The sequence below is a fragment of the Falco cherrug genome, chromosome 3, assembly GCF_023634085.1.
Source record: "Falco cherrug isolate bFalChe1 chromosome 3, bFalChe1.pri, whole genome shotgun sequence".
Lineage (NCBI taxonomy): Eukaryota > Metazoa > Chordata > Aves > Falconiformes > Falconidae > Falco > Falco cherrug.
The window spans coordinates 42,449,724-42,477,705 of NC_073699.1; the positions used below are offsets into that span (position 1 = coordinate 42,449,724).

The 27,982-nt window shown below is 40.5% G+C and overlaps 1 protein-coding gene across 2 annotated transcripts in view; it reads left to right on the top strand.

Annotated features, from left to right (window-relative positions):
• Positions 1-27,982, top strand: part of SLCO5A1 (solute carrier organic anion transporter family member 5A1) — an 84,852-nt gene that overhangs the window by 13,025 nt on the left and 43,845 nt on the right. For both annotated transcript variants that reach the window (XM_055705314.1, XM_055705315.1), the window contains exon 3: positions 20,676-20,808. In XM_055705314.1, coding sequence (XP_055561289.1) covers positions 20,676-20,808 — 133 coding nt within the window. The remainder of the gene's footprint in view (positions 1-20,675; positions 20,809-27,982) is intronic.

A 27,982-nucleotide genomic window follows, 5' to 3' on the forward strand; every position in this document is an offset into this window, starting at 1 on the left:
CAGAAACCTTGGGTACATATATGCCTTCTCAGCCTACAATAAGGATAAGAGATTCAATTTATCAGAGAAAAATAGAGGAATATATGAACTAATGTAATTTTAGGAGTTTGTACACTGATGTTGTTAGAGCAGCTATTGCTCCTTCAGGTATGTAGTAGTATTTTAAGTATGTGGGTAAGTGAGCTATTTATGATCAGACAGTTCTATAATTAACTTCCTTTCATCCTTATTCCCCTCTTCATCCTACCCTGTATCCCCACACTCCAAATTTAGATCCCACAAAAAGAAGACCTTACCGTGGGTCTGATGCAGTGCAGTGCTTTCAAGAAAGCCCCATGTTTCAATTCTCAGAGTTGTACTCTGTATTTATACCTATGTTGAGTATTACAAAGGCTGAAGAAGGGGTCTGTCGTATGTGACGGTCTCAGGGTATGTAAGAAATGACATCTCATTGTTTGCCCAAGTTGGCGTACTGAAATCCTATACTAACTACTGGGTCAAGGCTGACCGCTTCCGTGTAGGAGAAGATATAACTGGTCCAGACAGTGAGAGGACTGCTGAATGGTCATGGTAAAGAAGCTTGATAGCCATGAGGTTTATATTAGCAGATAGGCATCCTACACTATGAGCCAGCTGCTTTTAGTTTGAATTGTGCCTGACAGTAAAAAATGGTGTAGTGTATTAGGAATGTCGTGAATTTCCCTTGTGTAGTTTAATAAGATGCTCAGATCAGTTATTTTGTGGTCTGAGCATTAAGATTTCTCCGAAACACAACTGCTGGGCTAAGCAACTCTTCTAATTTAATCCCAATTTGCATGGCCTGTCCAGAAATATTAGAAGAATTAGTAGCATAGCGTTAGGAGAGACAGTAGCATAACCCTTGTGACTGTGTCAGAGAGTCCCTGGATGCTCTTGGGACTCCTGTCTGTTGTTTTTCTACTGAATCAGGATAAGGAGTGTGAAGAGTAGTGTAGTTATTTTTGTATGCAGGTGAGTGAAAAATACAACATTCTGCCCTTAATTTAGGCTGTATTGCACTCCTGTTAAATTGAAAACAAAGGACTTCTTGACTTTTTTGCTTCCCCCCATCATTTTATTGAGTAACAAAATGGTCGACCTCAGGGAACTGACAGCTGGTGGTTTTCTGATGTGGGGGATTTGACTTGAAGAATATATGTGTGGGTGTGATGATATGAGGCAGCCTTTTCATACAACCCCTTGGTGATGTGCTGTATGCTCTTGTTATACATAGTGCCAAAATAGACAGTAATCCTCTTACGTGGGATTGTGAAGCAAGTAATAATAGAGCACAAGTCAGTGCCATCAGTTCAGAGCTGTTTTTTTGATAAACATATTTGTCATTTGTATCTCCTAGATTCTTTAGTACTTCTTAATCTTTATATTAAGTCCTTCACTCCAGCTGCAAATGTTAATGTTTCACAATAGTAATGTCAGCTGCAGTCAAGACCTTTCTATTCATCTTTCTAATTGATGCACTTGCTTTAAAGAGGCCGCAGAGATTTTTAGTTGTATAATTCAACTCATATCCTAATATGAAAAATTCAGATGAACAAAAATTGTAAGATCACTTAGTCTGCATAAAATGTTTCAATTGTCTTATGAGGCACCCTGAAAAGATCTGAAGCAATCAGAGTTACTATCTGCAGGCTGTTCATCCCATTTAGAAAACATGAAGTTGGCTGCTGTGCAGCAGGGCAGGCATGATGAGCGTGCGCTGGAGGAGAGAAGCAATTAGCTCTACAGCAAGTGCAGTCAGAACTGAAAGGAAGGTCTGGAGGCGTTTAATTAATACTAATGCTTTTGTGTTTATGAGGACCAGAGTCATGGTAGGTTACTGCTGTCTTGGTCTTGTGGTTCTCAAGTCTGGCATCTAATGAACATTAGATTTAGAGAAGATTTCCAGAAAAGTTAATAAATCACAGCTAACTATGGGACATTCACATTTTCCCTGAAGATAATGGGGTACACTTGGTTTTGGATGGGAGCGGGATCCTATCTGTAAAGTTTTCATTTTTAAACAGATAACAAGTTCTCATGGGATTTTTGTACCAAATTTATTTAAGTAATCCGAAGTAATGAAAATGCATGTCGTTTGCTAAAACATTTTTCAAGTCACCAAACCAATTAGGAAAAAATAAAACAGAATTTCTTCTCCATTGTGAAAACAGTTTGGGCACAGGTATAATTTTTATTAATCTGAGTTTGATGACAAAAGTACTTTTGATAGAAGTTTATCCACCAGTGTATACTTATTTGCATAGCTTGAAATTTTGGCATGCATTTTTGCTCTTTAATTCTCAGTTCATACTATTCACTCCAACTGCCATTCATTCTTGGGTGCAAAATGCAAGTAATGTCCTATTTGGTTTGAAGACCACTCTGTGTAACTCTTCTTGCTCCTGTTTTCATCTAATACATTGTTCAAGACATATTTAGACAGCAGTAGGCTACAAAGGATTAATTTTTCCATTTTCTTCCACTGAGAATACCAGCTCCATGGCTTCAGGCTTAGCCGTTTTAACATTTTGTAAGTGTTTCCCCGACGGGTTTCAGCAGTGTTTGTTAATAAAAGGATGATCTCTGTGATGATTTACTCTTTGTGCAGGAGCACTAATATAATCCAGTTTGAGCTGTACTTGTAATCACGGACAATTTGGATAACTGCAAGGGGCCATACACAAACTTGTCAGCTTTAGAAATCGCCTGTGTTTAGGTAACCCTGTGTCACCTCTTCTGATGGTTATCTGTACAAACAGCTTTATTCTTCCATTTGGGGAGCACCATCACCACATTGCATTTAATATATTTTTGTATTGCACTGCTTGCATGTTACTACATATATTCAGATTTTGCAGGGATTGTGTGATTAAAGTATTCTTACTGCACTTTACTGTATGGTCCAAGAGTTACATGTCAAAGTAATTAGTCTGTAGTTTCTCCAAGGAGTAAATCAGAAGAGCTGGATTAGAATCACAACGTTTAATGATTTTTTTATGTCACAAGAAAAAAGCTGAACAGAAACATTTGGATTTTCCTATTTTGAATCGATTTTTAAGTATATAGCACTTCATTTCTTTAGTCATCTGGGACTCCCCAGCTGCATGTTGTTAATGCCGTGGTAATAGCTTACAGGTCTGGTAAATGAACATAAGGAGTTGAATTCTGCGTTATGGGCTTCTGAATACCCTTAATAGCACAGTTATGCTGTTAATATAATGCAAAAAAAATCAGTTAGCGAAACTTGAATTGGATCTGGAGGCCATTTTCCCTGAGGGCTGTTTTGTCAGCCAGTGTACCTGCTTTCGTGTCAGCGTGGCGTGCCGCCTGGGTGGGGGGCTTCTGCCACACCGCTCCCGGCCCTTCGCGGTGGCTGTGTGCTGCTGCCGCTTCCCTGGCGCTGGGATCAAGGATTTTGTGACTGCAGCGTGGGTCAGACCGCCTGCTGCTCTGACACAGGACTCCTCACCACCGCTGGCAGGGCCGTGTTCGTCCCCAGTCTGCTCTCTCCCGTAGCTTGCCCGCAGCTGCCGGCCCTGGTGGGAAGGCGGGAGGCAGCCGGGGAGCGGAGCGGGGGGCTTGCAGGACCACCCAGGGCAGCAGCCTGCAGACGCGCGGGTGAAACCGCACGTGGCGGCTGAGCCACAGGCTGCCGGGGGGCATTTCTCTGGTGGCCTGAAATGAGGCAGCTGCATCAAACACGAGTTTTTAGCAGCTCCTTGAAACTTCCACTCCTTTAGTCACAGACTTTCTTGAATGAGGGGTGTTTAGCTGAATAGCTCATGTCTTTTTAGTATTTTGGAAGAGATGATTTTTCTTTAATATATTTGGAATGATGACTTCCTCATTGCACATCTTTCAGTGGAATATTTTCTCTGCGGGTTTTTTCCCTCTATTTTTGCCAATGTTTAAAGCTCCTGCACTATAGGTAGAAGTACATTATCCATTGATATGCTTCTTATACACTTATAAATGCAATTTTTCAAGATAATGTTGTCACTAATAGTAACACATTACTCATTAATGTGGTGCTTGTGTAGAATAGCAACCAAATATAAAACCAATTTGGTTTTATGCAATATTGGATATGGAAAAATAGATGATAAAATGCTAAATGAAAAAAAAAAGATAGGGATTCATCAGCCCCCATGAAAGACGTGCTTCCTTTCTTTTTGTACTTTTTCTTTTCATACTCCCATACTCCTTCTGCAGTAGGAGTTTCTCTCCCAGCATCTTGCATAGATGAGCAGATGTCTCCCCAGGATGCTGCCAAACTCACCTTCTTCTCCCTTACCTCAAACATTTCGTTTTTGTTTCTGAAAACCAGAAGAGATTAAATGCATGCTGAAGTGTCTGCACTGTAAACTGCTTTCAGATGCTGTGATGATGAATCTGATGTAAAAAAAAAAAAGCAAACACGTAGAGTAACCTTTGAGATTGTGCTGTCCTTTCACAGAGTAGCATATAGGGAGATGGATGTCAGAGCCTAATAAGGTATTTCTTTTGATTCCAAATTTATTATTGTCACAATGGAAGATAATAGAATTTTCATTTAAAAATTAATAAAATAGGAAGATAGAGAAAATACAGTAATGTATGACAGTTTTTAGAAATGGCAATAAGTGGAAGGAGGTGGGCCTGCAGAAGGTAAAAGTCCTGTAGCTGGTAAAGTTGGGTGAAGGCAGGACACCATCACACAGAAGTGCCAAAGGGAACCTCTGTAGAACCCCACCAGTGGGGAAAGGCTTGTTTTTCAGCCTGGCTTTTCTCTTTCCTCTCATAAACAAAGTTGATGGGTCTCTGCAGAGATCAGTATCTGCAGTGTCACAGGGCTAGCTGTAAGCATTTGTGTGAGTGCCTTTGGCTTGGTTATATTTTATTTGAAATGCAGGAGGGGGAACAGCTTCCATTCTTTAAAATTAAAACTTGATTGTCTGGCCTTCCTTTACATCTTTTCTAGCTACAGATATCTGAAGTTGTATGAGTGGAGTGATGAGAGCCTCAGCCTGAAGCACAGGAGAACCGTTCTATGGGTGATGGGCAGGAGGATCTCCAGGAAGGCTATGCAGTGGTGCCATACTGGTGGAGGACTTTGGAGAGAACATTAAGCAGATCAGTCAATAGTAATAACTACAATATTTTAGAATTGTTGCAAATGTTTGTTTCCTAGAACAAAATCTCTACAGAAATGAAAGCTTTCTGGTTTTTTTATTTTTTTTTTTAGTGGAATAAAGTATCAACAGTAAAGATGGTACATAAAATGTGTGACTCAGGTGAGCTTACTGAGTGACTAGGTGGTAAATAGTTGTTCCCCCAATCACAGTGCTCCTACCTTCTACCTAAGAGTCTTCAGGATATTCCTGAAACTGGGCAATAAGGGGAGAAAGAGGTTTTTTAATTTTGTTTCTTCCTGTGACAATTTGAAGACATTTCAATTACATCTGTGGATTTTTTTTTTCTTCTGTATCACATCAATGTAAAGGAGAGCATAGTGTGATCTAAGCTTTTTACTTTTTGTTGTCTTTTTTAGGCCTATGCATAAAATTTATTTTTCAGTTCATCTCCTGAGCCAGTTCTTCTGTGGTTGAAACATTGCATATTTTCTGTGATGATATGAAAACTAAAAGTAAAAAAAAAAAAATAAGATGCTCTGTTAAAGAAAAGATTTTCTTTCTGAACACTTATCAAGGTACAGCTGAAATGAAGGGATGGATTCATAAAAGCAGCTAGGGACAGCAGCGTCTATCAGCTGAGGGCTAGATATCCTGAAGAGAAAAGCCTGGGGTGATACCTCTGAGTTGTTCCTCCTCTGGGAAAGGACATGCGTGCTGTTAAGAGTTTCTACACACTGTTTCACACGTGTGAAACTGAGAAGTAGTAACATTTTAGTTTGGTTATTCAGCTATATTTGCTAAGAACAACTGCCTGATTCTGCTGCCATATCTCTGCTGGTGGTGTCACTGCAGTGTTTTCATTTTTTCAGTTGGTAAGTTTTTCCCAACAGTTTTAGTGTTTGAAAAGCATAATGCTGTGTTACCATCATTTATCTGTTTTGAAAGAAACATTTGCCTGAGTTAGCAGATGGCAATTTAACTGTGCTTGATCCAGCAAGAGTCTTGGTTCTGTAAGTGTATCTCTAGCTCAGAAAATCTCTGCAAAGCACTTAGAAAGCAGTGAGCAAAGCAGTGGTAGCTGTGCTGTTTGGGAGCACAAATGGAGCAGCCGTAATGTGTTTGACAAGGCTTTACGCAGTTTTGGGGGGTTAGAATCAGCATCTAGACAAGGATGTGTCACTCCAGTATAATGTACGGTGACCTTGGGGATGCAATGGGTGAGCTACTTGGCTGAGGAGAGGAGGAAATTATGGGAAGGGATGGCTCAAAGCTGAATTTACTCTGCAATGTTTGATTCGTGTATTCTGTGTATGAGTGTTACTATGACATACTTTATAAAACAGCTGAAGAACAGCTGTATGAGGTTACAGTAGGTAAAGGTCTGTGTTTCTCAGAAGTTCTGCAAAGACCCTTTTTTAACATGTTGTTTTGTCTGACCACTCTGTGGCAAAAGTAGACTTGTAATCTTTGGATGTTTTTCAAAATGTATTATACATTTGCAATTTAGATTAGGAATAAGAATGTGTCAAATATAATTATCTGTGTAATAATATAAAAATATGGATCTAATTTATAGTAACATGTTATATTAACTTATAAATAATTTACATAACATTTTTAGTTCAAAGGAATGTGATAACCAGAGAGATTTTTGTTCTTAAGGCAAATGTTTTATTGCAGAAAGTGTTTTTATTTATGGAGTTTATTAGAAGCAAGTATGATTTAAACAATGATTGAAAAGGTAAGAGTTTTATTGCTAGGATTCTCACATTTGACTATTTTAACTTTCACATTACAACTTTAGTTTTACAACAGACAAAACTAAGGCTTACACTGCATCTTCAGTATATGTGTTTAATAAATATTTGTGAGTGCTGTATTAAAACTCAATCTATACTGTCATAGATTAATCTCAGGACAGTAGAGTTTGTTAAAATTACCAGTACAATGGATTACAATTGCAGTTAAATATAACAAGCAATACAGAAATGTATTGCATGCTTTATATTCATTCTTTGAAGGAGTACTAGATGTTTACATTTTTCGGTGATTAACGTTTTTACTCTTTGCCTATGAGCTGTGTGCTTCCACTCGCTCTGTTGGCAAGTCTTTCAGTATGAATCTGAAAATGTAGTTAAGGGTCCAGCAGTGTGTGAAGACTTCCCTCTTCTGTCACATGTTGTAAAAAACTCCCGTAAAGTGGAAAGATGTCAGATCAATTTTCATTAGATTCGGAAAAGCTCTGACAGCAGCAGAGACCACTGGTAACACTTGCAGTCATGGTTATTCCAAGCCACTCCAGTATCACTCTTTGAGGACCTCCCTGTCAATCTCTCTCTCTGTCTGTCAGAATAATTTAACAACTGAGGTTAAGATTTTCCAAGGAGCCTAAGGAGTCAAGGGATCTGTCTTTCAATGAATTTCAGTGGGACTTAGGGCTCAAGTTTAATTTTCTTTGCAAACATAAGCCTAAAGTTTCAACAAATAACTTGCTTGTGGTAAACTGATTGAAAGCTGTGATAGTTTGCAGATTGTGTACATAAGTGTAATCTTTCAACTGAATCTTCCTAATGTAAATAACCAAAACCATGTTCACTATGAGAAAGGATGCAAATGGACAAAGACACTAGAAAAAAAAAAAGTAACTGAATTTCTTGAGTAAGCAAAACCTAAAGAATGAAATGTATTTTATTTTCATGGGTACTTAATACCATATTTCCTAAGCCTGGCTGAACAATTTCTATGTGTTCAGACCTCAGTACCAGCTCCCATTTTTCTGGGGTTTTGTTGCTCTTCGGTGCTCTTGGAGTCAGCTTGGCAGAGAGGGATGCCCCAGGGTGGATCAGGAGAGCCTGGAGGTTCCCTGGCTGCTGCAGCCAGTACCAAAGCCTCTCATTCTGGGGCTATCCCTGGTAAATGCTCAACTGATACACCAGTGAAATATGTAAAGGGCGTGGGGCCAGCTCAGGTCCTTCCCTTACCCTGGGTAAGGACTTCGGAGATGTGTTGAGATAAGATGGCCAGGAAGGAAAGGTGAAGAGGTTTCTTGTCGCTTAGCATCCTTCTTTGCAAAGGGTGATGTCTGTTTCTGCAAGACCTAGTGTGTTAGAGACGAAAAGAGAATTTGTGGGATAATTTCATGCTTTATTGGCCAGAAAGGACTGTTACGCTTATTCACTCTGACATCTGTGTTGAATCAGATTTCATTACAGTGTTATCCCTGTGCAAAGCTCTATGTATATAAAACTGTTTAGCTTAAAATGAACCACTCACAGTTACAGAGAGATTGCCATATCCTTAGGAATACAATATAGTTAATTATCCTGTTAAAAAAGTTACTGCTATGAAAGTGCCTAAAGTTGGATGAAAGTCATTTGTACATAGCCTCTAGGCACCACATTTTTCTTGTCTGTCTGCTAAATGTGAGAGCATCTTTTACTATTGGAGAATAACAATATGCTTAATAATCTGATAATCTAAGTAGTTGAGAAACAAAGCTGTCCAGTCTAATTCTACTCACAGATGAGAGAAAGAAACAGAACAAACAGTCTTTATTTAAAAAAATTGCAGACTAAGTAAAAGGTTATTGGCCAATTTTCCCCAAAACATGTCAGCTGAATTAATTAGCCAGTTGGTGAAAGTAACTATAGGTGATTTTCAGTTTTTGTAGATCAGCCATATATGGTGTTTTGAAATATGTTGAAAGTATATTATCTCTGTAATGTAAATAATTTGCTCTTGGAAATGCTGACTCTTCAAGTTAGTAATACTTCTATATTTTATTAACGTATTAACATGTCTTAGAGTGACTGGGAATGAGCTACAAATGGAGCCCTAGATCACTGTGACAATTTATATCTTAAATAGGAAGACAAATGTAATTACGATATTACCCTTAAGGAGAACCTTTTGTAAGAGTAATCACTTTTTCAGTGCTAAAGTTGGTGCTTAAACTATGCCATTTGCTAGCACTGGTTCTGATGATTTTGGTCTAGCGATTTATGATTCAATTAAGTCTTGATTTTTGGGATATATTGGTTAAATCTTTTTTCATGTAGAAAAAATGATTTATTTTTGATAAGGTTGAAATACTTAACTTACAATGCATTATTTTGATCTTTATGTAGGAATACAAGTTAGCATGTAAAAAAATCTGTTATTTTTACTTTACATGTAGGCAAAACCAAATTAAACAAAACCAAACCATGTAAACCACATGACTTAATAATGTCAAACAAAAATATTTTCATAATTTTTGTGTGATTATTGAATTTGCAAGTCAGTATTTCACCTGTGAGGTGGATGTGCATTTCTTTGAGGACCCTAACTATAACTGTTAAGCAATCATACGTATTTATAGAATCAGTTTGTTGCTAACAAACTGTGTCTGTGGTGGTTTTCTGTCCAAAGCAAAAATATGAGTGAGTTTCCTTCCTTTTGGTTTCTTACAAAACTGTATTCCCCTCTTTTCTTCAGGTCCCTTGGAGATCTCAATTTCTTTTCCTCTAAATTTTCGTCTTTTCACATCAATTGATCTGTCAGGTTTAGCAGGGCCTTTCTAGGGATCAACAGCAGCAGCTCTGTCCTTCCGTGTCCTATTTCATGGGACTGTGTCAGGAGCACCAGGGTTGTATGGAAACAATTTGTTTCTCCATGGGGCACACATTAGCTCCTTAACCATGGAGAAGGAAGGAGGTGCTGGGCCATTTATTGCTGGTATTTCTCCAGAGGCTGGGATGTCTATTCAGGGTGTTAAATCCCAGGAACCCTTTAGTTCAGTGAATCCAAGTCAGGGCCTAGAGGCTTCCAGTGGTCCTGGTAGTTGGTGTGGCCACGAAGATGTACAGAAGTTTCTTCTGCTTTGCTGATACTAAGGCTATGTAATCCATGGTCAAGCATGTAATGGCCTGTGTTCCCTGCAAGACCTGTTATTTAGATAATATCGGTTTATGATGTGGCTATCTGGACCTTGCTATCAAAGATCTGGCTAAGTACCATTTCCTTTTAGGTGGCTTTACTTCTCCTGCTGTAATTCTATTAGAAGTTGTGATTAGAACCGTTAAGAACATTTTGCTGTTGCATCAAAACAAAAAGCTTTTTTCTTGTGGGCATTGGTGGACAAGACAAGGGAAGTGTGTCATTTTCATCATCTATCTGCTGTTGATAGGAGACTGTGCTTGAATGGTGAAGAAATTAATTTTGGTGCTGCAGCAAAGAACTCTGCTGTCTCCAAGCAGAACATGGAGTTGAATGAACTCTCATGTCTATCTTATGATCCCTCTATGGAGACACAGAAAAGGAGAGAGAAACCAAAGCTCATTTCCTCGCCCCCCCCCCCCCCCCCCCAAACAAACATTTCAGCATAATTCCAATTTTGTGAATATGCCCAAACAATATTTGTTCCTGTGAGAATAAAGAGCAAATTTTGAAACTTTGGAGGTTTTCATAAAATGGTGATGTTGTCCTGTAGCCAAAATAAATAGCCTCTGCTATTTATAACTTACACATGGATAGAAATGTTTTTCAGATTCTTTGACCTGTAATAATATTTTCAGTGTGGTTTCAGATATGACTATATGGCTCTGCATTTCACTTTGCCAATTGTTATTTTTGTTAAGGCTATTGCAGCTTTCACCCTTTTTGAACATATTAAAATAACTTCCTTAGCAACACATTAAATGTTAATAAAACTAACAGGGTAATCAACAAACTACTGGAATAATGTACTTTTGCTTACAGGCAGATTTTCAGTCAGATATGAGTAATGAACTGTAATTCCTGTTGTTTTGGCTGAAAGATGAAAATGTAAGTGCAATTTACAAAGAAAACAAGAAGAAATGCTATTTGGTTTGCCCTTCTTTGCAACCTATTAGCGAGAGGTAGTCAAGGGAAAAATGATGACCAGCTTTTTCAATAATTAACCTGTGCCTCCTAGGCAGAAACCAATTTTTGAAAGGAAATTAATTCTGAGAGGATATGATTGAAATAATTTCCCCTTTACTTCTTTGTTCTGTTGACTTGCTGATGGGACAAAGGGAAAGTGAATATATATAGAAATTTGACTGTCAGCACCTTAACCTTCTCTTCCAGCTGAGATATTTAGTCTATCTCCATTTCTTCCTCACAGTTTCTCTCCTGGGCACATAGTGTCTGGTCTTGATTAATGATGAAGTATGCAAAAATGTGTGTCAAACCTGCCTCTGAAAATCATAGTCACGTGGACCATTACCTGGTTTGTGCACAGTAACCATCAAAGCCCAGATCCATAGATGTTAGGTGTCACAGCTTTATCCAAACTATCAAGCTGCAACAAGGTCTTTTACCATCTCACACCAGCATACTCTTCACTCCAGTCCCTCTGCTGCCTTCTCCTGGTCTCACCTCATCCAGGGTGTGTGTTCTCTCTCCTCTTGCTTCTTCCTTGGCTGCTCCCTCTTCATTGGCTCTCAACCTCTTAACAGAACCAGCCACACCTGCCCCTTATCTACATCGGCCAACCCGCAGCCCCTGAAGCCAGCCCACAGCTGTATATTATCAATGATAATTAGCCCAGCTTCATTTCTCTACAGTTAGGTATGTAATTTTGCTAAGAGATTGGTACTTATATCTGGTTGTTGCCATGGTGCATGTTGGCATCTTCTTAACATCTGGTCCTGTGCCTGATAAATCTCACCAGGCTGCTCCCTGCTTTTCCTCCGGGAGTGGGTGCATTCTCCCAACTTAAATAAATGAGAGGGCCTGAATGATGCGTTACTGTCTGCTTATATTGTTAGACTACCTGAACATGATATAAAACTAGGACAGATACAAATATTCTTCAGGCTAGGTTCTGCTGGTTTTGTAGCTATGGTCCTGGGCTTTCTCATTGCAATTTTAAATTCATGGGACTTAAAAATACTTTAGTCTTTTTCCTTCATTTGCTTATTCATGGTTTACCTGGTGAGGTCTGCTTGCAGGCCAAATTTCAGCTTTCACAGCTTAATACTTTTCAGCTATGGTAACCTAATAAAAGGGGAATGAGATGCAAATGAACAGCCCAGCCTCACTCTAGTTTAGTTAGAAGTAATACTAAAGAAATGGAAACTAGTTTTAAGAAGTTGAGATTAACTGAGTCTGTAAGCACATGCCTGGGGATAGTCGCTAATGAAAATTAAATGTGTATGCTTAGCCTCAACTGCCAAACCATTAAAAAAAACAAAGCCAAGCAATTAAAAGGGATAGATGAGTTATTCCCATTTGACGTGACTTAATGGAAAGAATGACTGTGAGTCAAGAGGCTGCTCCAGTATCTCTTGAAGACAGCCAACAGCTTCAATGTCCTGTTACTAAGAACATCACTGAGTAATAGGACAGAAGTGCCAAATCCTGCCTGCCTCTTGAGAGTAGCCCCGCTAACTTTTCCTGCTAATGCAAATGATAAATTCACTACTGTGGATTTAGCTTTCAGTGTCTGAATGAATGGGAAATAAGACAATCAAGTTATCTAACTAGCTATTTCTTGGATTTGGGCTGTTAAAGGTTTTTAGAATAATTTGGAGTAGTACTTTACTTAGTATTTAGGTTAGCAGTTATATAAAATAGATAATTTTCTGTATAGAAATGAACGTTACTTTTCTGACGTTTCATTGAAGGTAACTTTGGGATGCTGACAGACCAAGAACTCAGAGGGGACTGAGGAGTCACTCAGTAGGTATTTACATGAATGGTCAATGTCTCTGCCTAGTTCCTTAGTTTAAGGTATTCACAAAAGAAAACTTGTTTAAGAAACATGCTCTTTTGAAAAATCAGGGTTTGGGAACTCACAGCTTGTGATCTTCTTGGGACACGTTGTCTTATATTTATAATGCAACATACTAATAGAAACTTGAAAAACTTGAAGGTAAAATATGGAGGTCTGTTGAGAACTGATTTCCAGAAAATAACAGCCAAGAGCAAAGTTTTGCCTTCTAATGAATCTTTGGACATTCTCACTGTGTTCAGCACAAGTAGTGTGTGCATCTGTCTGAGAGCTAAATTTCAGTAGCAGCACATTTCCAAATCAAAATTCCCTACGTGTGGAAAAACACCTTGGAGGTTTAAGACATTTTGATTGCTCTCTTATTCATGCATTTAAGTAGTTGTTGACACTTCCATTTTTTTCAAAAAAACATCCCCATGGTTTAGGGGACCAGTGCCTCTTAGTCCATGGAAAGAATGTCAGAGCATCTTTGTTTTCAGTTTAGGCTCTGGTCATGCAAGTATAGGCAAGCTTATCTTCAGTCACGCAAACCATTCATATCAGTGGGGACTTTCCATATAGTCAGAGATAGCTGTATGTGCTTTTGGAATACCATCACCAGAAGATTCTTGCCTTAGAATTGGTTTAAGAAGTGATAAAGCTGATAAAGCCTGATTTGTTTAATAATCCGATCTAAGAATTTCGTCATGCACGGTGTCTAAATTCAGTTAACCACACTGATACAGAAACTGAATGCAGAGATTGCAGCTGTTTTCACTAAACTTTGTGTCTTTTTCATATTTACTCGCTAACCACAAGCCATGCTTGGTAATATTATCAGCAAATGTTTATTTATAGGTGAATCTAAAAAGAGGAAGGACAGATTTTGGAGGAAAAAAACAAGTAATACTTGTGTTTCCAAACATACCAGTTGTGTCTAAAGAATGGGACAGTCTCTAGTTGTTCCTTTTTGTTTCTGCTTCTACCATTCTCAGGTTTTAGGAATAAAGAAATAAAGACTCCATTTTAAGCACTGGAGTAGCTTTTCTTGCAGCAGTCTTTTCTTAAGCCGAATGTCTCTAAGGCTGAAATAACATAGTATAAGTGCAAGCCTTTCTTCTTTGATATTTTCAGTGTTTTCAGCATAGCCAATTTTATAGGCACAGCATAGCAAGTGACTTAGAGTAGCATTGCAGTGACAGTGTATATGAGAGGTACACTTTGGGATAGGCAGCCTGTTTTTGCTTGTTTTGTTTGGGTTTATTTTCCTGGGGTTTTTTTTGGTGATGTTAGAATTGGATCCTGTGGAAATGATCGTTAACGTTTTAGAATATGGCCACAAACGGAAAATACAAAGCATAAAGCAGCTTTGCTGTTTAAGCTGGGGAATGATATCTGTTTTGATGCAAATGATATGTAATATCATCTGTATTGGCAGATCATGTAATAAATCTGTAAGAGAAAAGTGAAAATGTAATGCTTTTCATCTCGCATTGAGAAGTCGCTGGACATACTTGTGTTTAATGTGACTTTCAGCATTTTTAAATGGAGTGGTAAGCTAGACCATTTTAGTTTGCATGGTAGGCATGTAAAATTATGCTTTAATTATGCTTCTCTAAAAATTTGTCTCTTAGATCTGTGGAATCTGCTTGTGAAAATATTGACAAATGTGTTCTATATAAAGATCAAGGGAGGCTACTGGAGTAGTTTTGCTGCTCTGTTTATTGTTTTGAGTCAAGCACTGGATCTGAGAGACTTTTTAAAGTCATGGTAACACTAATACATTTTGAAAGGAAGTGATTTAAAGATTTGAACTGTACATTATTATCTGAACTGCAATAATGCCTAAAGCATTGTTTTTTCCTGAGCAAATAACCACATTAAAGAAAAAACCCTAAAGCATGTATAGATAGGCTTGGTTGTGTGTGCATGAAGAAAAGAAGGAAGTGAACTGATTTCCTGACCTAAAAGCTTTTGAGAAGTCTGCTTGGCTTCTGCTTACAACTCCTCTCAGTTTTGTGTCCTCAGCCTCAACAGAATGGTTAAACCTTATTTTTTTGGGGGGTAGTTTCTCTGTGGGTGAATTTAGACAGTATGAGGTAAATACACCTTTATGAATGGGAGCAATGTTTCTTTGAAAGCTGCCTTATGCCTGTCCATTGCTACCCCATCACAGTGCTGGGGCATGAGAGGAACAGGGGAGAGCTGAGACATGTTCCCCACTGAAACCTCTGCCTGTCAGCTTTGTTCTGTGGGGAAATCAAAACCTGCTATATACCCTAGAGAAATACCCAGCTGCTTATTCTCCAGTGATAGCGTAGCTCAGCTTCCCAAGGAAATGTTGTCATTAGGACTAGAGAGGATGCTAAGGTACCATAGTAGGGTTATATTTCTTTTGCTCGCAAAATCTCAGGTGGGAACCCTGTGGCTACATTTCCACCACCCACCACCCCCCCTGCCCCCGTAGTTCTCTAAACTTCCTCACACATAGAGACACAGTCAGGATCATATATGAAGTTCATCTTGCCATTTCTGTTAAAGCTCACTCCTCAGGTTGTAGGCAAGTAACCTATAAACACAGGACGTTTATTGCAAATTCACATGAATGTTTTCTTTTTTTGTTGTTTTCATTCTCCCTTGTGCTGTTCTTTCAGGTTGTTCAGCAGGTAGGACACTGAGTTATTGCTTTGATGAAGTAAATTATTCTCCTGGACTTCCCACTCTAATCCATGACTGTGGGGGATTAATTTTATCTTTTGTAAATCTTTCCCAAACAATAACCTCATGTTAATGACAATAAAGTTTTTGGAGTAAAAATCTGAAACCTACAGACAGAAAACAATTATATTTCTATGTCACTAAAAAATGTCCTGCAAAATCTACTAAAATCACCATACTACTTTGACAGGAAAAAATATGCATATGTGCATATATGCATATGTATATATTTATATATACACAGATACACACACACACCCCGCTCCAGAATGCATACGGTAGCTTTTGCAGGATTTTGCAAATTCTAAACTTCCATTGAAAATAGAATAAAGGTAAAATTCTGCTTGCCTGACACATGTATGAAATGAACAGTTGTACTATGGTGATGTGCTGCCAAGATCTGAACAATGGAGTCTTTCAGAAATGCTCCTCCTCAGCCAGTGATAGACTGTGTGTGGTGACATGTGTGTGCACACAGAGGAGATGAGAGGGACTGAGCAATACATGCCTTTGTTTTTACTTTTTAAACCAAAGTGGATTTTTCAGAACCCAGAAGCCAGACAGGCTGTTGTAGCCCACTAATGTTGTGTACTTTCTGTTCATCTAGGCACAATATGATGTTTGAGGCTTTAATTAGTGCTAGCATCACTAATATAAAAAGGCACAGTCGGAGGATTAATGTATGCATTTGAGGATGCCATAGGGACATCCCACATGCAAAACATATTGCAGTTGTGATTTGATAGGATTAGAGGAGGAAAAGGACATTCAAAGTATTTTTATGACCTCTGTCTCTGTGTATTTTTATAGTGTGTGTAGATTAAAAAAAATTATTTGGCAATGAAGTTATTTCATGCATCTGACAGGGATTTTTGGACCCATAGAGGATTCAGTCATATTGTAGTCATAGAGACTTTGCTGCAGTAGGCTCTGTGTAAAACTTAGTTCTGTTGAAGAAGAATCTCCCATGAATGGAAGCAATAGACAATATTATCATTTTGTCAAATGTTGTCAAAATGGCAGCATTCATTGCAACCTGTCCCAGGATAAACTTTTCAGCGGAGAAGAATGACATTGGTTAATCTTACTTCACTTTGGTAAGTAAATTCCATGTGCAATTCAGTTACTGTTGCTTGGACTCCCTTTCTTTCTCCTATCCAACATCTTTGCCGTGATGGACATTTGTGGCTAAGCCTGGCTATCTATAGCCAGCTGCAGTTTCAGAACTGGACAGCCTTGCCAGTGTGATGTTGTGCCTGAGATAATGTGCCATACTGAGGACATACTCAGTGAGGCAGAGAAGCTCCTCAGGTACAAAACTTCAAAGGAATTAAAATAACCATGGCTGGATATCAGGGGGGCAAATGGGCACTTAACTAACTGCGTCCAAACCATTATATATTTACTTATGTACAGTCTATGTCAGAGGTAGGACTACAGTCTGAAAGACCGGGTTTGGGAGGGCTGGGAAAGGCTGTCCCTCATCACTGAAGAGAAGGTGCACCCAGAGGAAGAGGTCTGCTTGCTAATGCAGGCTCCTCCCCACAACACTGAGTTCTTCAAAGGAAAGGGAAACTAAAAAATTTGCAGTCTTTGGTCTCTGAAATTGTCTTGTTTAAATGTCATGTAGTTTTAGTAGACTAACCTTTGGTTTGAAGACTCAAGATCCTACATCACAGCAGCAGCAAGCTTTGACAATCTTCTGGGGAAAAACTTTTGCAAGGTGTGGTCTGAGTTGTTTGTGTTGAATGTCATGAGCAGTTCTCAGATGGCTCTAGTTCAGCTAGGAGTGGGTGACCTGTAGATGCTCTTTCCTAGAGAGACCCAGATTTCCAGAGAAGTGTACTCAGTGACTTGCCAGTGTTGAATATGCATGGCTAATGCAGTAAGCCTGAGTGGCAAAATGTTTCATTTCAGTGAAAACCAATCAGAAAAGAATCAGATGAATGTTGTAGCCCATATGTCTATATTAACAATATTTTCCTCATCTTATCTTCTGAAGATGGTTTATTGTTTGGGGTAGACCTGTAATTTGTAGAATGTACATGATCTCTATTTTATCATGGGAAAGGAGATATTACTGTTATTTTATAGTATGTTTTTTTATGACTTAAGAAATATTGAAGGCAACTTGAAAATCTAAGCACCAATCAAGGTTATGGCTAGGAGTTTAAAAGGCAAATCCTGGATTTTCTAAAGTGCAATTTAAAAAAACATTTGGATTATCATGTGGCCTGCCTCTGCATCACAGTACTTCAGCATATCCCCTGACAAAAATGTTTGTTAGTTCTGTTGCTGAAACTTCTCAGCTGTTGCATCAGTGCAGCTCCCTAGATCAAGATCCTAGATCATGGCCCAAAGAGGGAAGACCAAAAAGAGCTAGCTGAAATGCCAAGCAGGGGGCTGAAAGGAAGGTGCTCCTGCATCATCTACATGTTTCAGAACCTTTATCATCCAGTCACCCAGAAGCTGGTAACCTTCTGACCTGAGCAGAAATAATTATGGAACAGTTTTCCATATAATTTTTTATTTGTAAAATGGGTTCAGTTTTGATGACCCCCTGGTTGAATCTGTTTCCAGTTTAGTTTCCTTTCCATATCATCCAGTCTTGGTGGCATGTTTGGGAATCAGGAACCTCTTGATTCCTGGACATTGGCATGCATAGTTGTCAGGGCTGTGACCAGAATTTCAAGGGTCCAGGACCCTGGAGCAACCTGCCAGGGTGACTCTTGGAGGTGGCTCTCTCTTCACTGCCACAGCCAGATTTTTTCAAGAACCTTATTTTGAAGTTTCAAAATCTTTTACTTGCCATGCTCTGTCTTCAGTCCTATTTGGAAGTCCAAATCGGTTTATTGCGCTTGGTGTCCGATTTGTGATAGTGGCCGTTCTAAGTGCTGAGGAGAATGCTGCAGAGCGTCTTAAAATGGCAATTGCAGAGCTTGTCTGCTTGCAGGTTTCCTCCAGCCCTGGACCAGGCATATAGGGGCTCTCTGTTTTCTGAAAAATCCAGGATGTTACGTGTTGTCTGCAGGTTATATTAAAAAAAAAATATTGAAGTCTGAAGAGCATACAGTAATTTTACAATATTTTTGAAAATGTCGACAGAATTCCCCCTCTAATGGAACACAGTACACACTGCTATTTTTATCTTTACTGTACATATTTCTGCTTACAAAGAAAACCCTTTGAACTTACCAGGTGTACAAAATACACTGTCTGGGTAGTGCTTCTAAGCCTAAGCAGTTGCTGCATTTTGCCTGTTTCAGTGGTGGAACTGAAGCTGAATGCATGCAGCGTAAGTATTTTTTCTGAATACTGAAATGAATGGATTAGGTCACTCTTTTACTCCCTTTGTGTTTCTGCTGTAAACTTTGTAGAGATCTGAGTTTGCTGTAGTTGTTTGAATCAATTTTCCAAGCAAATACTTGCAGAACAAACTTCATCATACTGGATGGAGGTTGGTTGTTGTGGTTCCCCCCCCCCCCCCCCCCATCCCCAGAACATGGATTTTGCAAATAACAGTTACAGTGGGATTTATCTAACCACTTAGTGCTAAGGAGCAGAGTTACAATGTTTGATGGAGCATTTTAGTCATACAGAGAATTGTTTACAATCAGTCCAGAAAGGAACATGGCTGGAATAAATTTAAATAGTGAACACAGTTCTGGAAACCATTATGCAAAAAGACTTAGAGAAATCTAACTATTTGAAACTGCAGTTTCATAAAAACTGAAAGTGTGTTTAAGAAAAAGTAACTTAAGAGTGATAAATCTGTTTAATCAGTTTGTAGTCTGGAAGCAATTTTTCCACAAGCAGTTTACCTTTTTTGCTAGCTTCTGTGATTTTTTCCCTTGCAATATAGTTCTCAGGTAGCAGCCCCTTTTTACTCATGAGAATGTTCTTTTTCCTCTTTCTCTTAATTCGAAACATAAGATGAACATGTACAAGTTACTTTGGTTGAATTGGGCAGATTTAGTGATTTTTTTTTTTTGCTTATTTTGACTGTGAGATATAGAATCATAGAATCACAGAATGGTCTTGGTTGGAAGGGTTGTCTAGTTCCAACCCCCCTGCCACGGGCAGGGACACCTTCCACCAGACCAGGTTGCTCAAAGCCCCATCCAGCCTGGCCTTGAACACCTCCAGGGATGGGGCATTCACAGCTTCTCTGGGTAACATGTTCCGGTGGCTCACCACACTCACAGTAATGAATTTCTTCTTAATATCTAATGTAAATCTTCCCTCTTTCAATTTAAAGCCATTAGCCCCAACACTTGTAAAATGTCCCTCTCCAGCTTTCTTATAAGCCCCCTTTAGGTACTGGAAGGCTGCTGTAATGTCTCCCTGGAGCCTTCATTTCTCCAGGCTGAAAACTCCAACTCTCTCAGCTTGGCTTCACAGGAGAGGTGCTCCAGCCCTCTGATTTTCTTCATGGCCCTCCTCTGGACTCTCTTTCAAAATAGAATTTAAATTTTAATATTAAAAGATCAAATGTTCTGAATAAGGCAGGAGTCTTGCAGGAAATATGGTATATGTGGTCTGCTGGTGTCAGTATGTACAACAGGGGCAAGTCCATGCAGTCTACACAGAAAAAAACGTAATTCTGTCAATCTCTAAAATAGGAATATTATTTTCTTAACTTTGATTGTTTTTTCAAACTCTGTTTTAGTCTGATGGTAACTATGTTGGAATGTTGTTCTTTTTCTTTTGTTTCTTACACAGTTTTTATCCTTTGTTTTTTCTGTTTGCTTACCATTAACTGTTTTTTTTCTATTTATGTATTAAACTTTGTTTTGATTGAAATGAAACATTACCAAATATGAAAAATACTGTCGAAGTCAAGTATGCTTTACATCCAAAATACCAAAGCAGTGAATGCTTTGGTCCATAATTTGACAGAAAATGTAGAGAAAGGCAGTAATTTTCTTATCAATATGTTACTTATGCAGAAGTTGCTGCCTTTGAAGGTTGCAAAAAGGGGCTCTGAAGGTTTTAGGTTACAAAACTCCCTGCTTTAAGAAGGGTCTTTTACTTTTGGGTTTTACATGTAAATAGCTAATGAAACATTCGTTTTATTGATGAATGACCCTGACCTTTTATTTCCTCAGCCATCATGTACGTAATGGGAGCACTCGGTCCTGCAGCTGGATACTTGCTAGGAGGACTTCTTATTGGTTTCTATGTTGATCCTAGGACAACCGTTTATATTGACCAGAGTGATCCCCGATTCATTGGAAACTGGTAAGGATCAAGCGTTTTTCAAAACTACGCTCTAAATTGCCAGTAGGGAGCTGAGACAGGTGGGGAAATCACACCCCTTGAGGGCTTCTTTAAGACTGTAGAAGGAGGCCCAGGAAGAGGAGGTTTCTGTTGATGACTGCACAGTAGCCTCTGTCAGAGAAGAAACAGAAGCGCACGGGCATATGGCATGGAAAACTCCCTACTTTGTGCTGCTGCAGGACTGTCTCCTCTGTCCACTGTGGGTGTGTTCAGCACAGGGATGGCAGGACAGGGTATTGGTATTGCAGGAGGCTATAAAGGATCACTGCTGCCCAGGGCCAAGCCCTTCTTCCTGGAAGGTGGATTAATCCCTTCTTTGGTTTTTCAGAGCAGGCAGCATCAAATGCTGAGCTCTACTGCCCAGATGAGAAACAGTAGACTTCATTTACCCTGGTCCAGGAGAAGGAGATAGGATGGGGTCAGAACGTGGCCTTTCCTGTCTTGTTTCTCAGGGTGATGTCTTGTGTTTAGGCAGCAGATGTTGTAAACAGTCACATTATTCTGTAGTAAATAGTAGGCTTCCAGCAGCACTGAAATGTAACAGCCAGAATTGCTAGCTGATGTCTTCGGGCAGCCTTTGAGATGTGGCCTCCGTGGAGATTTCTCTTTGAGGAAGCGGGTCTTGAGGAGGCTTTAACTGTTTTTCTCACATAATTCATAAATCTGCCAGAAAAAAATCAAATTAATTATCCCAGGAGGAGACCTCTACTCTGTCGGAGTAGCGTGCAGTGTCAGTTCTCATGCACTGGGTTAGTGTTTGTCACTGCACCATTGCAGTCAGACCCTACCTATTTCTGTTCATCCTGTGGTGATCTCTCCTGACAGTTTGATGTGAAAAATACTTTATTCGGAGCGTTCCTAAACCTTTGAAGATTTATTCCCACCTTATTTGTCTTACTTAGTCCAAAAGCATTGCTGCACAGGACTGTCTAGCTGAATTTTCAGCAAAAGAAAGGCAAACCTGAGTGCTCCATCAACATTTGACCCTGGGGTTAATGACTCTATGCTCTCATGTATATACTGACTTACCTCACAGGAAAGATTTGTCCTGTGAATGTGCTGCAATGTAAAAAAAGTGCTTTGACTATTCTTGAATAAAAAATTTGAAATCGAAGCAAAATATTATACGTTCTTTGTAAAACTCTTTATGTTTCATGTGTTTTTAAGGACATTTCAGAACTGGTAGTCAGCATCTGATCAGTACCTTTCAACAGAAATAGAGAACAGCCCATAAATACATTTGTTAATTGAAGTCAATGGGGTTATACAAATCTGAAGTAAGCTTTTGACTTTATAATGCAACCACTGATACGACTGCCTTATCATGTGGGCATACCTGTGTGAGATTTAACTTAAACAGCTCTGGTGGAGGTAAAATAACCAAAGCAGTGTGGACATACCAGTTTGCTGCTTCTCAGGCCGTTTACGCCAGGCTCTGCCACCACAGATGGCCACTACTGGTTGTTTAAAGCTAGCTTGGATATACGAGCAATGTTGTCATCGCCAAATGTGTAAGTTAAGATTGGGCAAAAAAATGCCTGTCCTTGCTCATGAATTACAAGTTTAACTACCCTTCCTCAAAAGAGAGGGTGGCAGGGATGAATGCCCAGTGACAGGGATAGATTCCCGGCATCTTGTGGGGACGGTGTAACCAGTGAGCTCCATGGCAAAAATGGTGAGAAGTCACCTATTATGACCATTTCTGTGGGCAGGCTTTGAGAACATCTACTGTGCCAGGCCTTGCAGGCAGTACAGGGAAAAGAGCCTAGTTTGTGCATTCAGAAGATTTTATGTCAAATTGCTAAATAGATTTTATATATCTTCAAGGGTTAATGTCACCTGAAATGAGTATCTTGGTGATTTCAACTTTGCACAGGGGTGCCAGCACAGGTGATGTAAAAATGACTATAAAGCAAGGGCAGGAAATCAGCTGTCATAGGATCTCAGCAGGCGAGTCATATTCTAGTCAGCATATTACTCTGTCATTTTTGGCTGTCTCCATTTTTTCTGTCTTAAATTTCTGAAGTATCCCCTGCTGTCAGATCTCTGGTAGTATGTTTCACAATCTGTGGTGGCCTGTCATAAAAGTTTGGTGCTGTTCATAGTATCTGCACCTCATTCTTTTTTCTCTTTCTGAAGCTTTGTGAATCCATTAAAATGAAGACTCCCATGGTGTGAAGACTGATCCTTTGTCCCTTGCTACTCACTGACTGCTCAGTTGCAGAGAACTCTGGAAGTATAGACTTTCATTCCACTGAAATCTATTTTCTGGGATCATGACATTTTCTCCTTGCAGGGAAGTGCTGCGTAGCCAAGTTTATTTTTATTTATGTAATTTAACAATTTGAAATGTAAGGGTAGTCTAGCACTTACTTCAGCTGACATGTTTTTTAAAAGTAGGGTACAGCTGAGATCAGTTAATGGGCAGTCATATCTGAGATTTCTCAGCCTTGTCTCTTTTGAAATGAATTAGTGTCTTTGATTCCCATCTTGCCTTTATTATAGCTGTAAGGTTTTTAATGCGATTTATCTCAGTGACCCTGTAAAAAAATTCCATTATTAAAGGAGGGAATGATTACAGACAAAATAGTGAGTACAACAACTGTGATACATGGTAATAAAAATGGCAGTAAAGATTACTTTTTACCTAAGCTGTTAGTTTCTAAGAATCATATTGCATATATGCTGGACAGGTAATTTGATTATCTCTTGTGAAACCTGATAAACAAAGTAAATGTTTTTTTCTGAGGGTTATTTCTGACCTGATTCTTCCTGGAGTTTCACAGAACTTGGGTTTGCGCTCCTGGGTTTTTCACACCTGGGTTTTTTGTAGGTACATTAGAGGCCAGCTGTCTGTGCCAGCCCATCAAATGTTTAAAACTGCTTTTTATTCAAACGTGGTAACTGTAGGGATATCTGTTAGAAATCATCCATCATGTTGTTGTCTCTAAGAACTGTTAACGTGCTATATAGCAATCTCATTAGTAGTGGAGTAGCCCTTGGCGGTCTGTCAGGTGCTTTGAATCAAATTTTCTTTTGCTGACATTTTACTGAGTGTTTGTCTAGTTCTGAATATGTTTAATGCTTGGATCTTCCTGTATAGTCTTTCATCGGCATTCCACACAAGAAGTTTAAAGGAATTCCTCCAGCACTGTCTGGTCCTTCCTTAGCTTTAATTGCTTTTATTTGAGGTTCTAGGGCTTGTGCAGCAGATGCCTTTGAGGTATTCTCCTGCATATTTTCTTTGACTTTAAAAGACAGAGAATCAAGGGCTTTTTAATTAATACAGATCCTGTTCTGACCTCTCTTTTCCCATTGTAGGTGTCCTTATTATTTTTGATACTTTATTTTGTCTGTTTTCCAATTCTTTGATATTTTTCCAGGAAGATGTGAAGTGTAGACAGTGCAGATAATTGCATCCAGTGCTGCATTTGTGACATCTCCAGCACTCGGTATGCTACCATGATGGTCCCTTTGGATTTGGATTTCATCTAGTGCTACATCTAGTGCTACATCACAAGCCTTGTCTCCTTTGCTGTTTTTCTGCTGAGTGGGTGGTTTCAGATTTCTGTGTATTATTGCCACAGATCATTTCTTTGATCAGTGCCTGTGCAGCTTCTGACTTTGAGACCCTGAAAGGGATGTTACTACATTTTTATAGTTTACTGATTTATTCCTTGTCTGATAGTGCTGACTAATCCTCCTAAAAGTATGCTTTCTAATCCATTTATGTTATCAGCTAAAATGAATGGAGGACTTTGTGTTTACATAATATCAAAACTAGTCAAAACTTTCAGTCACTTAGATTTGCCTCACAAAAGCTTCCCATACAATCTTTCTAACAAAAATGGTGTTACATGTGGCTGTTTGTTTGGTGTTTGCCCTTGCATAACCACTTACCACACAAACCATCACACATCCATATGGATTTGCCTTCATTTAAAAACACAGTTTGCAAAGTCTTTGAATTACAAATATGAGGCCAAATGGTTTTGTTTCTGGTGCAAGTAATCCTGTCTACTCAATGCTTTTAAATGTTTCAAGTTTGAGCGAATATATAATAAGTAGCTTCCTGTTATAGCTTCCTTTTTTAAGTGTAAAGGTTGTACGAAAAATGTAAAAATTGTTCTTGTATTGGATTTTGTCATGGTTTAACCCCAGGTGGTGGCTAAGCACTATGCAGCTGCTTGCTCACCCCTGAGACAGAATCAGAAGAGGAAAAGTGAGAAAACCTGTGGGTTGAGATAAAGACAGTTTAATCAAGCAAAAGCCAGATGTGCAAGCAAAGCAAAAGAAGGATTTCATTCACCACCTCCAACCGGCAGGCCGGTATTCAACCATCTCCTTGAAAGCTGGGCTCCATCACATGCCATGGCTACTTGGGAAGACAAACGCCATAACACGAAGCGTCCCCCCTTTTCCTTCTTCTTCCCCCAGCTCCATATGCTGAGCATGACACCACATGGTATGGGATACACCTTCGGTCAGTTGGGGACAGCTGTCCTGGCTGTGTCCCCTCCCAGCTTCTTGTGCCCCCCCAGCCTGCTCGCTGGTGGTGGGGGGTGAGGGGCAGAAAAGGCCTCGACGGTGTAAGCGCTGCTCAGCGACAGCTGAAACATCCCCGCGTGATCAACACTGCTTCCAGCACAAATCCAACACATAGCCCCGTAACAGCTACTGTGAAGAAAATTAACCCTATTCCAGCCAAAATCAGCACAGGTTTGCATGGCAAGGTTTTGGCAGTGGGGAGGCTACAGGGGTGGCTTCTCTCAGAAGCTGCTGGAAGCTTCCCCTATGTCTGATGGAGCCAGTGCCAGCCAGCTCCAAGACAAACCCGCCGCTGGCCCATCAGCAGTGGTGGTAGTGCCTCTGGGATAACTTATTTAAGTGGGGAAAGCTGCTGTGCAACAGCCACTGCAGCCAGAGAGGAGAGGGAGAACATGTGAGAGAAGTGACTCTGCAGGCACCCAGGTCAGTGCAGAAGGAGGCAGGAAGGGCTCCAGGGCCGGAGCAGAGGTTCCCCTGCAGCCCATGGTGAAGCCCATGGGGAGGCAGGCTGTCCTGCAGCACATGGAGGTCCATGGTGGAGCAGATCTCCACTTGCAGTCCGTGGAGGACCCCACACCACAGCAGGTGGATGCCCAGTGAAGGCTGTGACCCTGTGGGAAGCCCGTGCTGGAGCAGGGTCCTGGCAGGGCCTGTGGCCCCATGGAGAGAGGAGCCCAGGCTGGAGCAGGTCTGCTGGCCGGCCTTGTAACAGGACCCATGCTGGAGCAGTCTGTGCCTGAAGGACTACAACCCTGTGGAAGGGACCCACACTGGAGCAGTGTGTGAAGAACTGCAGCCCATGGGAAGGACTCATGTTGCATAAGTTTGTGGAGGACTGTCTCCTGTGGAAGGGACCCACGCTGGAGCAGGGGGGAGTGTGAGGAGCCTCCCCCTGAGGAGGGAGGAGCAGCAGAGACAGCGTGGGAGGGACTGACCGTAACCCCCATTCCCCGTCCCCCTGCGCTGCTGGTGGGGAGGAGGGGGAGAAATCGGGAGGGAAGTTGCGCCTGGGAAGAAGGGAGGGGTGGGGGGAAGGTGAGTTTAACATTTGGTTTTATTTTTCATTTTCTGATTTGATTGCTAACAAATTAAACTAATTTCCCCAAGTTCAGTCTGTTTTGCCCATGACAGTAATAGCTGAGGGATCTCCCTGTCCTTGTCTCGACCCAGGAGCCTTTTGTTGTATTTTCTGTCCCCTGTCCAGCCGAGGAGGGGAGCGACAGAGCGGCTTTGGGGGCACCTGGCATCCAGCCAGGGCCAACCCACCACAGTTCTGTAAATCATAATTTGAAAACAAAGAGCTTCAGTCTTTTGTTGCCATGGTTTGATATTGCAGTAGTGTGATTGACTTCACTGAAACTTCCAAACACTGGTGTAGATTAGTGTGGTGGTTGACCTTGGGTGGCTGCTGGGTGCCCACCAAGCTGCTCTCTCACTCCCCCTCCTCAGCAGGATGGGGAGAAAATATGATGAAAAGCTTGTTGGTCAAGATGAGGACAGGGAGAACACTCACTAATTACCATCATGGGTAAAACAGACTTGACTTAGGGCAATGAATTTAATTTATTGCCAAATAACAACAGAGTAGGGCAGTAAGTATTAAAACCAAAACTACAAACACTTTCTGCCCACCCCTCCCTTCTTCCAAGGCTCAATTTCACTCCCAACTCTTCTACCTTCTCCTTCTGAGTGGTGCAGGATGACGGGGAACGGGGGTTGCAGACAGTCCGTAACACTCTGCTTTTTCTTCCTCCTCACACTTTTCCTCTGCTTCAGCATGGGGTCCGTCCCATGTGAGACAGTCTTTCATTAACTGCTCGCTCCAGCACGGGTCCTTTCCACAGGGTGCAGTCCTTCAGGAACAGTCTGTGTGTGTCCCCCATGGGTCACAGGTCCTGCAGAAGAACTGCTGCTGTGTGGGCTCTTCTCCACAGGCTGCAGTTCCTGCGAGGACCCTGCTGCAGCATGGGTTCTCCCTGGGCTGCAGGTGGAGATCTCCTCCACTGTGGTCCTCCATGGGCTGCAGGGCAGCAACCTGCATTACCACGGCCTTACCCTGGCCCTGCAGGAGACTTTCTGCCCTGGTTCCTGGAGCAGCTCCTCCCTTTCCCTCTTCTGTCACTTTGGTGTCTGCAGGGCTGTTTTTCTCATGTTTTCTCACTCGCTTCACACAGCTGCTGTGCAGCGTTTTTTACCCTTTCTTAAATAAGTTACCACAGAGGTGTCACCAGCATTGCTGATGGGCTCAGCATTGGGCAGTGGTGGATCTGTTTTGGAGCTCGCTGGAGCTGGCTCTGTCTGACATGGGGGCAGCTCATGGTGTCTTCTCACAGAAGCACCCATGCAGCCCCCACCCCGCTACCAAAACCTTGCCACGTAAACACAGTACAAGTAGATTAGCATATAGTGAGAATTCTATTTTCAGTACCTGGGAAGAACTCTGTGGGTGAATTCTGAGGTTGTCCTTTGTGGAAGCATCTATGTGAGTTTATCCATATTTCCCCATAGTCTTTTGCAAGATGAACTTAAAAGGAGAACTTTATCTAGATACTCTATTATCAGCCTTCTGACTGCAGAGGTTAACTCT